Consider the following 13617-nt stretch of genomic DNA (forward strand, 5'->3'; position numbering starts at 1 on the left):
CAGGTAGTATTTGACCTCAGTGTATCTGAAACATCTGAAACATACATTACTCCACTAACTTTTTTGTAGTGAGGACACTTAAATCCTACTTGCCTGGCAATTTAAAGAGTACACTACATCTTTCCTTATGGTTCCCGTGCTGTACCATAGCTGCACTGTACTTGTGTGAAGCCTCTATGAACCATCTCCACACTGTACTCTTACTCATCCATGTCTATCTTTCCTAATCATACACCGTTTCTAAATTTTAGTCTAGAAGTCTTAGGGAATAATTATAAATAATAACTTCTAAAATTTCTATTTGACCATCCACAATTTGCATTTCTTTCCATTGTTGAATTGGGCAGGTTAATCAGAAAACCACTCTAGCAATTAGGACTGTGGCATTTAGAAAATAATCTATCACAAAGTAGTAAAATTTGCTTGTCTGAAATTTCTCCTTTATGCTTCTAATCAGCTTTCACATGTAATTCATAATTGCTGATAAATATCTGTAGTGGGAATAGATCTCTGAATCCTGACCAGAGTAACTCCATTTTACAGTAAGCCATTGTGTGTCAGACTGCAGCAAAACAGGCCATCCTTCCTATGGCTAGACATTGCTTTCTGAGACCAGCAGAATCCCTAATGGGAACAAGGGCATGAAACATGTAAGCATGGGACACCATCGGTTTTGTCTGTGCCTCATGTCATCTGAACCTACAGCCGCCACTACTGCTTCAACCCTAGGCAGTGCTCTGAATCCAGCTTTGCAGTGACTTTGCTGTAGACTAAAAGAGGGTTTCGGAGTTTAGAGCACGCCGTGCTCTTGCAGGACCCAAGTTCAGTTCCCAGCACCTATAACTCCAACTCTAGGTATTCTAATACCCTGTTCTGAACCCCACAGGCAACTGGAGACATATGTGCACACACTCACACACAGACACACACAATTTAAAAATTAATAATGAGTCCAAACTGGACTGGTGGGAACTTTCTTTGCTCTGTCTGCACCCTTATTTGAAGTGAACAGATGTTTCTTTGACAGGTCCCCAGAAAGTCATGTAAGAACAGCTTTATTTATAAAGCCATTTTCTTGACAGTGATAAAAATGGTTTTGTACACTCACAGAGCAGCCACTGACCACAGAGGGATACTGCACAGCTGAAGTGCGTGTAAGTTTTGTTTGATTCATTAATGTAATTTCAGTAGCAACATACAGCTAGTGGCTACTGAACACAGTTCTAGGATTCAATACCACCTTCTCCAGTGGTATTAATAAAGATGCAATCAGTGACCCTAGTAAGTGACTTTTCCTTTCTTAGGGCCTTAGTTTTCTCATGTATTTGTTTTAAGATTTGTTTTTATTAATTTCGTGTGTGTGTGTGTGTGTGTGTGTGTATCTGTGTCTGAGCATGCCGTGTGTGTGTGTGTGTGTGTGTGTGTGTGTGTGTGTGTATCTGTGTCTGGGCATGCCATGTGTGTGATAGCAGTCAAAATACGCCATCTCACAAGGGGTCTGAATATGGAATTAAAGTAATCCACTATGAAAAGAAGCATTACTTATCCACTTCATGGATAGAAAGTACTTTATTGGGCTAGTTATGTACCCCAATATCAGAGTACATACTCAGCATGGATGAGGCACACAGATGCTCAATAAGTACTGAATAAACAAATAAACAAATTAATAAAATTTCTTACCAAACCTCTGAGATTCAATTCCAGCAAACAAAATTAGTGATTGTTATCATTCCACAGCTAAATAATATGTAAGATGAGACACTTAGTTCAGTATATGACATATTTTTGTTAACAGCTTTATTGATATGTAATTACTATATATATAATTCAATTTTTAAAGCCAAGTAATCCAGCCAGGCATGATGGTGCATGTTGTTAATTTCAGCATTTGAGAGGCATCAGCAGGCAGATCTCTGTGAGTTCAAGCCTGTTCTACAAAGGGAGTTCTATGACAGTCAAGGCTACATAGTAAGTTCCAGTCTCAATTTAAAAAAAAAAAAAGTGTCATTCTAAGTATATTAATTCAATGTTTTGAGTTTTGTTGGGGGATGGCGGGAAAGTTGTTTAGATTATTCACAAGACTGAATAATCATAAGAGGGCTGGAGAGATGGCTCAGCGGTTAAGAGCACTGACTGCTCTTCCGAAGGTCCTGAGTTCAAATCCCAGCAACCACATGGTGGCTCACAACCATCTGTAATGGGATCTGATGCCCTCTTCTGGTGTCTACAGTGTTCTTATATATAGTTAATAAATCTTTAAAACAATCACAAGAAATGTTAGACTATTTTTATCAATTCGAAAATAGAGTAGAAGCTAGGCATAGTGGGTCTGCCCTTTAATCCTAGCACTCAGGAGGCAGAGGCAGGCAAATCTCGGAGTTCTAAGCCAGCTTGATCTACATCGTGAGTTCTAGGACAGCCAGGACTACATATAGTGAGACCTCATGTCAAAAATGTCAAAAGAAAAAAAAGGGGGGGGGGGGCAGAGCTGGGGACGCATCTCTGCAGCACAGCACTTGCTAAGTCTTCAGGTTCTATTCCAGTTTAAAAAGTAACTAGGTAAGTGAAGTTGTGATTATGCACATCAGGAAAGTAAGCTGCAAAGTGCCTCTCACTTGTTAGGTAACCTGAAAGGAGACAGATCTGTAATGCAGTCTGAGGCTAGGCTGACAAAAGAGAGCCCCAGAATGATGACACTTTGCTGCTATAGTTTAGCAACTATTTGAACCTCAGCAGGTTGCCAGAAACAGGGATACTCAAAGGAAGGCACACATACATAGCATTTACCACAGTGCTTAACTTAAAGAGACCTCAACTCTTCCCCTTCCATTTTCCCTCCTTAGCAGGACATAAGGCCATTAAGATGCTTATCCCTGAGGGCTTACTAATGCTCTCAGTCAGCTCCTAGAACATTACCTGAAACAGTTAAAGTAGGAGGGTGGCCTGTTGGCAAGAAGGGGTTCAGGGGGAGAGGGAAGGAATCAGAGAGGATGACAGAAGAGGGGCGTGAAGACTAATCTTGGCTGTCAACTTCACAGTATCTGAATCAACTAAACTCCAAGCTGCTAGGCACTCCTGTGAGGAATTTTCTTAGATTATTTGAAACAAGATCTGTCCTAAATCTGGGACCCATCTTCTTGTGGCAGCCCACATAAAAGACTGTGGAAGAAGAATTTTACTTTTTAGTCTGTTTGATCTCAATCTCAAAGGCAAAGGCATCCACCCTGTTGCTGCAGCAGGTACTAAATCCAAATTCTTCAGGATTCCAACACAGACTGAAGAGCAGTAGCTCTCCAGGAATCCATCAGACTGTGACTGCAGAGACTAACAACTACCCGATCCTCAGTCTTTCCATCTTAACTTAAAAAAAATTTTTTTTTTTACTTATTTAATGTATGAGTGCTATGCTGCATATACATCTGCCTGCCTGAAGAGGGCATCAATGTCCCCTATATATGGTTGTGAGCCACCATGTGGTTGCTGGGAATTGAACTCAGGACCTCTGGAAGAGCAGTCAGTGCTCTTAAGTGCTGAGCCATCTCACCAGCCCACCTTTCAGTCTTTTTTGTTTGTTTGTTTTCAAGACAGGGTTTCTCCGTGTAGCCCTGGCTGTCCTGGAACTCACTCTGTAGACCAGGCTTGAACTCAGAAATCCTCTTGCCTCTGCCTCCCAAGTGCTGGGATTAAAGGTGTGCACTACCACTGCCCAGCCCACCTTTCAGTCTTGATACAGCCATTTTTGAACTACCAGGAACATATTCTATCTGTTCCTTGAGGGGAGAGGTGGGAGAGCGGGAGAGAGGGAGAGAGGGAGAAAAAGGGGAGGGGAGAGGGGGAAGGAGGGGAGGGAGGGAAAGAGAGATTATAAAATAAAATTTTAAAATTGAAAAAACATATTACCTAAAACAGAGTAGATATCTCATAAGCATTGAATGAATTAATAAATGTTCTTACCAAGCTCTTGAGGTTCCCACATGTAAGGATCAACCCCACCATAACTGAAAGATTCGTATCCTTGGGTCGCTGGTTCCACTCGATCATCTCCTTCTCGTTTCAACAACCTGTTCTTTGCTTTCCTAGCCTTCTGAACAAGATCTTGAAGAAATAAAACAAATAGCATAAATGAGCCCAGGATTTTATAAAGATAATCAACCTTATTTTTAAAATGCACAAGAATATTCAGATCTCAAAAAAAATACAGCAGTAAGTAAGGAGGGTGGCCTGTTGGCAAGAAGGGGTTCAGTGGGAGAGGGAAGGGATAGAGAGGATGGCAGAAGAGGGGCGTGAAGACTAATCTTGGCTGTCAACTTCACAGTATCACAACCATCCATAATGAGATCTGCTGCCCTCTTCTGGTGTGTCTGAAGACAGCTACAGTGTATTTACATATAATAATAAATAAATCTTTAAAAAAATAAATAAAATAAAACTGCCTCCAAGAGGCCAGTAAAATAGCTCAGCAGGTAAAAAGCACTTGCCACCAAACTTGAAGACCTGTGTTTAATCACCAGAACCCAAATGACAGGAAAGAACTCCAGTAAATTGTCTGCTGACCTCCACATACGCACCATGGCACATGCCCCAACCAACACAAAACAGATGAATAAATGTAAGCGATTTCCAAACCCCTATGGGTATGATGGCACACACCTATGGTCCCAGCACTCAGAAGGCAGAGGCAGGCAGATCTCTGTGGGTTTAAGGACATACTGATCTACATAGTGAGTTTCAGGCCAGCCAGAGCTATACAGAGAGACCTTATTCAAAATAAATTAAATAAATAGCATAAAAATGTGAAGAATCAACAAACCAAACGGAGAGATGAATTGTTTTTTAAAGGGCTTTCAAAAAGCTTCTGCATCAATCTTTTCTATTTTCTTACTTCCTCTTGAAACAAGGTCACCCTATGTAGTATAGGCCAGCTTCTTCTTTTTTTTTTTTTTTTTTTGTTTTTTTTGGGGTTTTTTTTTTTTTTTTTTTTTTTTTTTTGGTTTTTTTTTGGATTTGTTTTTTTCAAGACAGGGTTTCTCTGTATAGCCCTGGCTGTCCTGGAACTCACTCTGTAGACCAGGCTGGCCTCGAACTCAGAAATCCGCCGGCCTCTGCCTCCCTGAGTGCTAGGATTACAGGCATGCGCCACCACCGCCTGGCCTTAGGCCAACTTCTAACCCGCATCTCCTTCTGCCTCTAGTAGGACTACTAAAGCACAGAAAACAAGCTAAGAATTCTACCCAAGCAGGACATATGAGGCATACCTGTAATCCAAGGATCTGTAAGTGGAGGCAGGTGGATCAGTACCAGGACATCCTCCATTGTGTTAGAGGCCAGCCTGGGAGGCCAGCCTGGGATACTATAAGACACTCTGTCAAAAACAAAACAAAAAATGGGGCCTTCCAGATGGCTCAGCAGGTAATGCTTATAGCCATTACCTGACTTCCTGAGCTTGATCTCCAGGACTGGCATGGTGTAAGGAGAGAACCAACTATCACAAGTTGTACTCTGATCTCCACACACTGCCATAGTAAATGTATCCACATCATACACTTATAGAAATGTAATTAAAAAAAGTACGGAACCAGAAACAAAAAAAAAAAAGGAATTCATCTTAACTAACAAAATTACTATTAGTAGTAAAGGAATATGGGTTCTTCTAAGTTAGAAACAAAAAAACTAAAAACAAGATTTTTTTCCTTTTGTGTGGAAGCGGTAACCTGGCAATCGCTCTGAGCCATGACCAACTCTGCAAAAGGCTCACCCTGGAAGACCTTCATAAGTCTCTTTCTAAGAAGCATTTCATGCTATGTATATTTCCTAGATTTATTTTAGCATTCTTTAAACAGGCTTCAATTTTCCCTCTTAAGAACGTTTCTGGGCTGGTGAGATGGCTTCATCATGGTTAAGAGCACTCACTGCTCTTCCAAAGGTCCCAAGTTTAATTCTCAGCACTCACATGGCATCTCACAACTGTCTGATGCTGTCTGCCAATATCTACATAAATACATAAACAGTTCTTTAAAAAAGAAGGAAGAGGAAGAGGAGGAGGAAAAGAGGGAAGAGGAGGAGGAAGTCCCTGTAAGGGGCTGGAGAGGTGGCTTAATAGTTAAGAGCATTTGCTTCACTTCAAAGGACCTGAGTTCAAGTCACAGCATCCACAACTATCTGCAACTCCAGTTCTAAGACATTCAGTACTGTCTTTTGGCCACCGTGGACACCAGGCATACAAGCAGTACATACACAGACAGGCAAAACATCCATATCCACAAAATAAACATAATAATTTAAAAAGTAAAATGTTACCATGGAAGCCCAAGGACACCTCTAACCTTTCTGCAGGATGGCCTAACCAGGCTTCTGAGAAGCATGGTGTATGACTGAGGTCAGCAATGCCAGGATAGGAAACTCTTTGAAAACTCTTTGGTTGTTCACAGGAAGTTTAGGTAATCTGTTTGGGGGTTTCTCCCCCACTCCTCCTCCCCAACCCTTCTGGAAATTGCAATGTATTCTGTAATCAGAATGGAGGGCCTTTCACCATAGGCAATGCCTGTAGAAAAAGCTGCACTGGACCTCCAGGTGGTAGAACATATGGGTTCCATGCCTATTTTTGCCACTGCTGTGTGGTTTTGGAAATATTACTGGACATTTCTGAGCCACACTTATGTATAAAATGACACCAAGTATACTTCAGAAGGGTTCCTGGGAGAGTCAAGTGACATGACAATGCATATGAAAGAAACTGCAAACATTACAAAGCACCACCCTTTCCTGTACTCTCTTAGCAGTTCCTGGTTCTGCTTCAGTGTCTATAGTCAGGAGTTTCTGGACAATCACAGCTCTGAGGACTCTAAAACATCTGACTTCACCATTTCTTTGTATAAAAGTTGCAACTAATGTTAAGTTGATATTCAACAGGGTTGCTCTGTCCTGGAACTTAATCTGTAAACCAGGCTGTTTTTGAATTCAGTGATCTACCTGTCTCTGCCCCCAGCATGCTAGGATTAAAGACAAAGGCATGTGCCACCACTGCCCAGATCTTTTTTTTTTTAAATGAACTGAAAAATGGAATATGGAAATCCAGGGTCAAATATTTGATTATAAGAAGCAAGAGAGTTATCTGTCTGGAGGACAGAGTGCTCTAGAAAATCTAGTGGTTCAGTCCTTCTTTCCACCCAGTATAGATTATAAATCTAGTGCCCACACTCCATCTCTTGTGGCCTCCAGAAATGCTACCAACTGGGAGATGCAACTTAGCTTAGTGAGAGATGTGACTTAGCTCACTAGGGCAGTGAGCTCCAGAGGAACATTAGGGACAGTCAACATTACCTTTGAAGATTTCTCTCTATAATTGGTAGCTCCCCCCCCCCCCAAAAAAAAAAAAACAGGGCTTCTCTGTGTAGCCCTGGCTGTCCTGGAACTCACTCTGTAGACCAGGCTGGCCTCGAACTCAGAAATCTGCCTGCCTCTGCCTCCCAAGTGCTGGGATTAATGGCGTGCGCCACCAATGCCCAGCTGGAAGCTTTTTAAAAAAAAATTGGGGAGTTACTTTTCTTTGCCTTCAACTGTTACATTCCTTTTCTGGGCTGTGGATGGCAGGGTCTAGCTCCGCAAAGGAAAGATGGTAGGAAGGTTTAAATTAGTGACAGACAAATGGTGTGTATTAGGCCTCTACTTTTTTAGAGGAGGATAAGCATTATTGCCCAAACCATCCCAGCTGAAGGCAAAAGATTCTGAGTAATCTAGTTAGAGATAGCAGATCACAGTGGTAAATGTGTTAGCTTAAAGTTAGGCTTACTCCATTTGTGTGACTTCAGGTCAGCTAAGTAATCTCTCTGAGTCTGGTATCCTAGCTAGCAAAATAAAACTCACAGTAGCATAGCTGTCATGTAGATTAAATAAGATAAATAAGGACTAGGCCTGGTGGTGTATGCCTTTAACTTTCAGCGCTCAGGAGGCAGAAGTGGGCAGATCTCTGTGAGACTCAGCCTGGTCTACATAGCAAGCTCTATGACAGCCTGGACTACATAGAGACTTGGTCTCAAAACAACAACAAAACAGGTAAATAAATACACAGAGAATCAACTATGCAGAACACAAGCATTAGATATCTGCTTGCTACTATTATTATCAGATCATAACCAAGTAGGAATATGAAAGCCTATAATTCTATTCCATTAATTAAGGTCTCTTTAATAGAATGAAATAAGAAAGACCCTTGCTTCTTACTTTTAATTTGTCCTTTGACATCACGATCTTCCGAATGTTCTTCCTCATAATGTGACTGAAGTTGATAGAAAGACTGAAGGTCCTTCAGGCACAAAGGGCACAGGAAGCCTTCCCTCACTTCCCCTGGGTCATCAAGAGACGCCATAGTTGTGTTCATTCAACCCCAGGAAGGCAGGAACCTCATGCCAAGTCAGCTTGATTCCTCCCAAGGGAGCAGGATTCTGGCAGTGTTAGCTTGAGTAGGCAGCACTCGGATAATTGGGAAGTGACATTGTGGCCTTGGATGAGATTTCCTCTCTTCAGCAGAAGGAATCTAAGAAAAACAAATGTCAATTGAAGCAAATAAGCAGCAAACAAAAGGTTTCTGTTTTTCCCACAGTTCAACAAAGGCACAAGCTTGTAACAAGATTAATGTTTGGTACAAGTTCTTGAAAACGAACTGTTTCTCAAATCCTTAGACCAAGATAAAACCCAAGATTTGAGAACAGCACAGAACACACTGGTAAATCAATGAAGCGGGAAGTAGAGTCGTACAGAGAAGCAAACAGGATCCTGGGGCACTTGCTTTAGACTTGTGGAATTACAGGCTTAAACCACCAACACAGCCAACACCATGATTTCCACGTCATTTTAGTCACTGAGGAAAATATGTAACATACTTATCAATGAATAGTACTTTTACTCTGCCACATATATTGAGCTCTTGGTAGTTGTTCAGCACATGTGCTAGAAATACAAAGGCCAGAAGCTAAGTGTGGTGGCTTGTGACTATAATAACAGCACTCTGGAGGTGGAGACAGAGTCAGGGGGAACCTGAGTTAGAGGCCAGCCTGGGCTTCACAGTGACATTCTGTTTCAAGAAACTGAAACAAGACCTGGCAAGATAGGTAGTGCATGCCATTCAGTGGGCAACGCGCATCCTCTAAGTTGGGTTGCTAGGACCATCCGAAAGGTAGAAGCAGAAAATCAACTCCCAAAGGTTGTCCTCTGATCTTCATATAGATATACTACACCTAACTGTGCACACATCATACACGCACAAAATAATTTAAAAAGGAAAGGAAGTGGCATCATACATACACGTAAAATATTTAAAAAAAAAAAGTTAATGTTATTTTTAAACACCAAAAAGAAAAATAACAAATACAAACAAACAAACAAAAAAAAAAAAACTTTCAACTTTCCCTTAAAGAGGAATATTAAAAAAAAAAAAAAATCAAGCCAGACAGATATAGCTCAGTGTAAAGGCACTTGTCACCTACCCGGAGTTTAATTATCAGAACTAAATAAAAGTGGAAGGAAAGAATATGTTTCCAAAAGTTGTCCTCTAGCCTCCACACACTCTGACATATGCGTGCCCCTTCACACAAAATAAATGTATTTTTAATTAAGATTTAAAAAAAAAGAATAAAATAATCAGTGCAGCACTTTGAAAAGGTTGAGGCAGAAGGATCTTCACTTGAATCTAGGAATTCAAAACCAGTTTGGCCAACATAGCAAACTGTCTCTTAGTTTTAGATGAATGAATGGATAAAAATTAATTAAAATTATACTTTGCATTTATAGTGAATTGATGTGTTTACTATATTTTATAAGTTAGAACAGTGGGGCAGCACGCCTGTTGTTCTCTGCACTTCAACAGAATAACCTGATATTTAAACATTTCAGGGCTTAATAACTTAAATTTTCGGTCTTATTGGACCACAGCAAAGTCACTGTTAATGTGACCTTGAAAGACTCCTAACCATTGAGAACAAGGATAAAATCATTTCACAGAAGCAAAGAAATCTGTTTCCAAGACCTGGAGGCCACATATCACAGCATGCAGTGGGAGAGCTTTTGTAGATAGAATTGTGGTGTGCTGCAGAGGACACAGAGGAGGGTACCATCTGGTCCTCAAAGGTGAAGGGTGACAGCAACTCAGAAAATAAACAAACAGGACACTAGGTGCCTGTTGTTTCCCTTAATTAAGAAATCTGAAGAGCCGGGCAGTGGTGGAACACGCCTTTAATCCCAGCAGTTGGGAGACAAAGGCAGGCGGATTTCTGAGTTCAAGGCCAGCCTGGTCTACAGAGTGAGTTCCAGGACAGCCAGGGCTACACAGAGAAACCCTGTCTCGAAAAACCAAAAAAAGAAAAAAGAAAAGAAAGAAAGAAAAGAAAAGAAAAAAGAAAAAGAAAGAAAAGGGAAAAAAAGAAATCTGACAGGCGTGGTTATACATGCACTCTGGGAGGCAGAGACAGATAACTGTGAGTTTGAGGCCAGTTTTACATTAAGTTCCAGGCCAGGCATAGGTACATAGTGAGAGCCTGTCTTGAGACTAAATAAATAAATCTAGAGATTACACACATGCAAACCCGTCCAGAAAAGCAGCTGAGGCATCACTTAAACAGCCAGTGCCAGGTCCGACCGGTTCTCTGCCCAGCCAGTGGTTGACAGGATCCTCTGGATGTGAGGGCTGGCTGACTCCTCCCCGCCTACACTCATCCTTAAGAAAAAGTCAAACAGAAGTCGTCCCCATCCACCCATCCACCCATCCACACATCGCAGCTCAATTCTCACCCTGGAGAAACGCCCCTTACTCAAGGCAGGCTCCGGCCAAGATGCCCTCACAACAGCTGCCTGGGGTGCCCCTGCCTGCACACAAGTGAAGTGACTAAATAATACAAGACCGCAGCCAGTGAGGAGAGCCTGTGATTTTCGCCATCAGCACGAGAACTCGGTGGTCTGGCGCAGTATATGACACACACACACACACACACACACACACACACACAGGAGAGGGGGATAATAGAGTTCCGTGAATGAAGTGGGGGACCCTAACATAAAGTCTCTTAATTATGCGCCACCACAAACCACCGAAATCGATGCCGCAACCAGAAGCCCAGTTGTGCAAACTCGCGCATCCAGACTGGATTGAAAAACCCAGCCAGGGGCACTGTAGAGGTCCGTACGGTCACGCGCACCCGGGGGACAAGACTCTGCGGGCGCCACACACGTCGCGGGAAGAGACCCGCCGCTGAGGCCCGCAAAGCCTCATCTCCCGACCGCATCGTCATCTCAAACCACACGTCACACCCACCTCAGCCACCACTGCGCTCTCTGTGGCGGCTCGGAGCAGGGCGACACCCTTTCTCTCTCCCTGCGGCTTCCCACAGGCAGCGGGCAGCCTACTCTCCACCTCCGGTCCCGAACGCCGGCCTGCGAGATTCCTCAGAAACCTGCGGCAGCCATCGCCATCGGCGGCTCGGCGCTCGGCAGGCGCGCTGGGCAAAAACCGGAAGACAGACTGACACACGGCGGTCGAGCGCCGAGTCCTCGAGTGTATTGAACCTGGAAAGAAGAGGATGCTGCGCATGCGCTGCCGCAACAAGGGGGTGCCCAGTAGGAGGAGGTGGGACGTGGTAACCCCGAAGTTCTCTCTGGTCCTAGCAACACACAGCAGGCTTTGTGAAGCCTATCACTCGCCCTTCACCCACCCTATAGGTAGGAAAACTGAGGCTTTGGCTCTTAATGTGCCTGAGCACTAAGAACGTTATTCAGAGACCATTAAAAGGTTTCTGAGATTTTTGGAGCGATGCCTTAATAATAAAATTGCTGTTCTTCCAAAGGACCTAGGTTTGAATATCTTGCCTGCTACCTATATGCCCTCTTCTGGTTTCCACGGGCTCTGCACATATGGTGCACAAACATGCAGGCGAAACACACATACAAAATTTTGTTTAAATTTATGTTTAAAGTTTCTGAGTATGAGAGACTAAGTCATGTTCAGCACACCAAGGAGACAGAAAGACGTGGAATTGAGCCAAGGAGAGTAGAGACATTGAGAAGTCGGGGATTGGAAATTGGCTCAATTGGTCCTGGTTGGGACTCAATCACCACCACATGCCCATGCCGGTAACCACAACACTCTAAAGATGGAGGCAGGAGGACCACAAGTTTAAGGTAATTTTCAACTATTTAGCAAACTCAAGGCCAGACTGGGATCCATGAGACTCCATCTCAAAAAGCATAAAAAGGTATGCAGGTAGCTAGATGCAAAATAAGTGGCGTTTACAAAAGACAATATGGCAGATCCGTCGTCTCTGCACCTAGCTGCACCATGCCATCGCCACGGGGTACAGAGACAGACTCATCGGTTACTGAGGTCTGTTTGCTTTATAGGCAGCACACCGTCTAGACTGCAGTAACCTGGGCTCCAGAAGCAGGAGCTTCAGATAAGATCCGGGACTTTGGAGCCAGAAAGTGTGACCTTCATCCCTCCTGCCTTTATCTCAGCCTAGCATGGCTGTGGCTCTGGACCCATTCCCATGTGACTCTAGGAATGATTGTCCGAAGGTGGTCACAGTCTCTATCTCCTTGTGCAGATGAAATGAAGTGATGCCCTCTCCAGCCGGTCTCTTGGCCTAGGCTCCTTACTGTAGCTCCTCAGCTCAGCACTTAGGCATTTGGGGCTCCCAACTTGGAGACAGCATTGAGTACAGAGCATTGACTCCTAGGGCTCCATAGACCGGAGCTCCTGCCTCCAGAAAAACCTTACTTTGTAACTCTGAATGTGTTCCTTGTCTTCTGCTCTTCAGTTCTCCCACATGCACACAGAAAGTTAACTTTCAAATAGGCAGTCTGTTATTTCCAAATTGGTAACTATTTGTGTCTGTTTGGTTTGGGGCTTTATTGTTTTCCAGTGCTGGAGTTGGAACTCAGGTCTCACACAGGCTAGATAAATGTTATACCATTGAGCTGCAGCTCAAATCTGCTTTCTCTAAGACTTTGCACTCTGCAAAGAAAGGGACTCTTGCCAACATGCCAGAGGCAAGTCTAGCTTTGCCTGTCACCAACTTCTGCCTTGGCACCCCCCCCCCATACACACATAGGCCCAAAATGAGGCAGAATCTGATGAGCAGGATTATTTAAGGTCAGAGAATGACCTCTTAATTCAGCCATGATGTAGCCTGTCATCATCTACAAAACCAACATCACACTCAAAACGAAATTGTTTCAAAAGCAATGGCAATATGCTGGGCAGTTTATGGGTAATTGTGGACATCAGTGGATTGGCTGCTGCTGTTGTATTTTCATTTCTTAAGCACTAGGAATGAAACTTTTCACACACTAGGCAGGCACTGGGATGCACCTCTAGCCCTCTACTGATATTTTAAGAATGATAGTAGCATTCTAGGCATGTTAGAACACGTTTGCAATTTGAGTTCTTGAGAGGCACTGGCTGGAGGACCAGGAGTTTAAGAAAGCCTTGTTACATAGTGAGAACAAGGTCTGAGCTATTTGAAATCCTGTCTCCAAAAAAACAAAACCAGGAACTAAAGAAATGGATATTCATAATTAGTGTATTAGTTTAGGTTCTCTAGAGTCACAGAACGTATGGGCAGTCTCTAT

At 43.0% G+C, this 13617-nt stretch overlaps 1 protein-coding gene across 3 annotated transcripts in view; it reads right to left on the reverse strand.

Annotated features, from left to right (window-relative positions):
- The window catches only part of Rbsn (rabenosyn, RAB effector), a 30657-nt gene that overhangs the window by 15138 nt on the left and 1902 nt on the right, over window positions 1-13617 (reverse strand). For 2 of the 3 annotated variants that reach the window (XM_052174350.1, XM_052174349.1), the window contains 2 exons: window positions 8224-8536; window positions 3958-4098 (listed from right to left, as the gene is read on the reverse strand). In XM_052174350.1, coding sequence (XP_052030310.1) covers window positions 3958-4098; window positions 8224-8380 — 298 coding nt within the window. In that variant the 5' untranslated portion in view covers window positions 8381-8536. Of the gene's footprint in view, window positions 1-3957; window positions 4099-8223; window positions 8537-11305; window positions 11525-13617 lie in introns of those variants that run through there. The other variant, XM_052174348.1, reaches the window with a different exon arrangement.

Source organism: Apodemus sylvaticus, chromosome 2 (assembly GCF_947179515.1).
Source record: "Apodemus sylvaticus chromosome 2, mApoSyl1.1, whole genome shotgun sequence".
In the NCBI taxonomy this organism is placed as follows: domain Eukaryota; kingdom Metazoa; phylum Chordata; class Mammalia; order Rodentia; family Muridae; genus Apodemus; species Apodemus sylvaticus.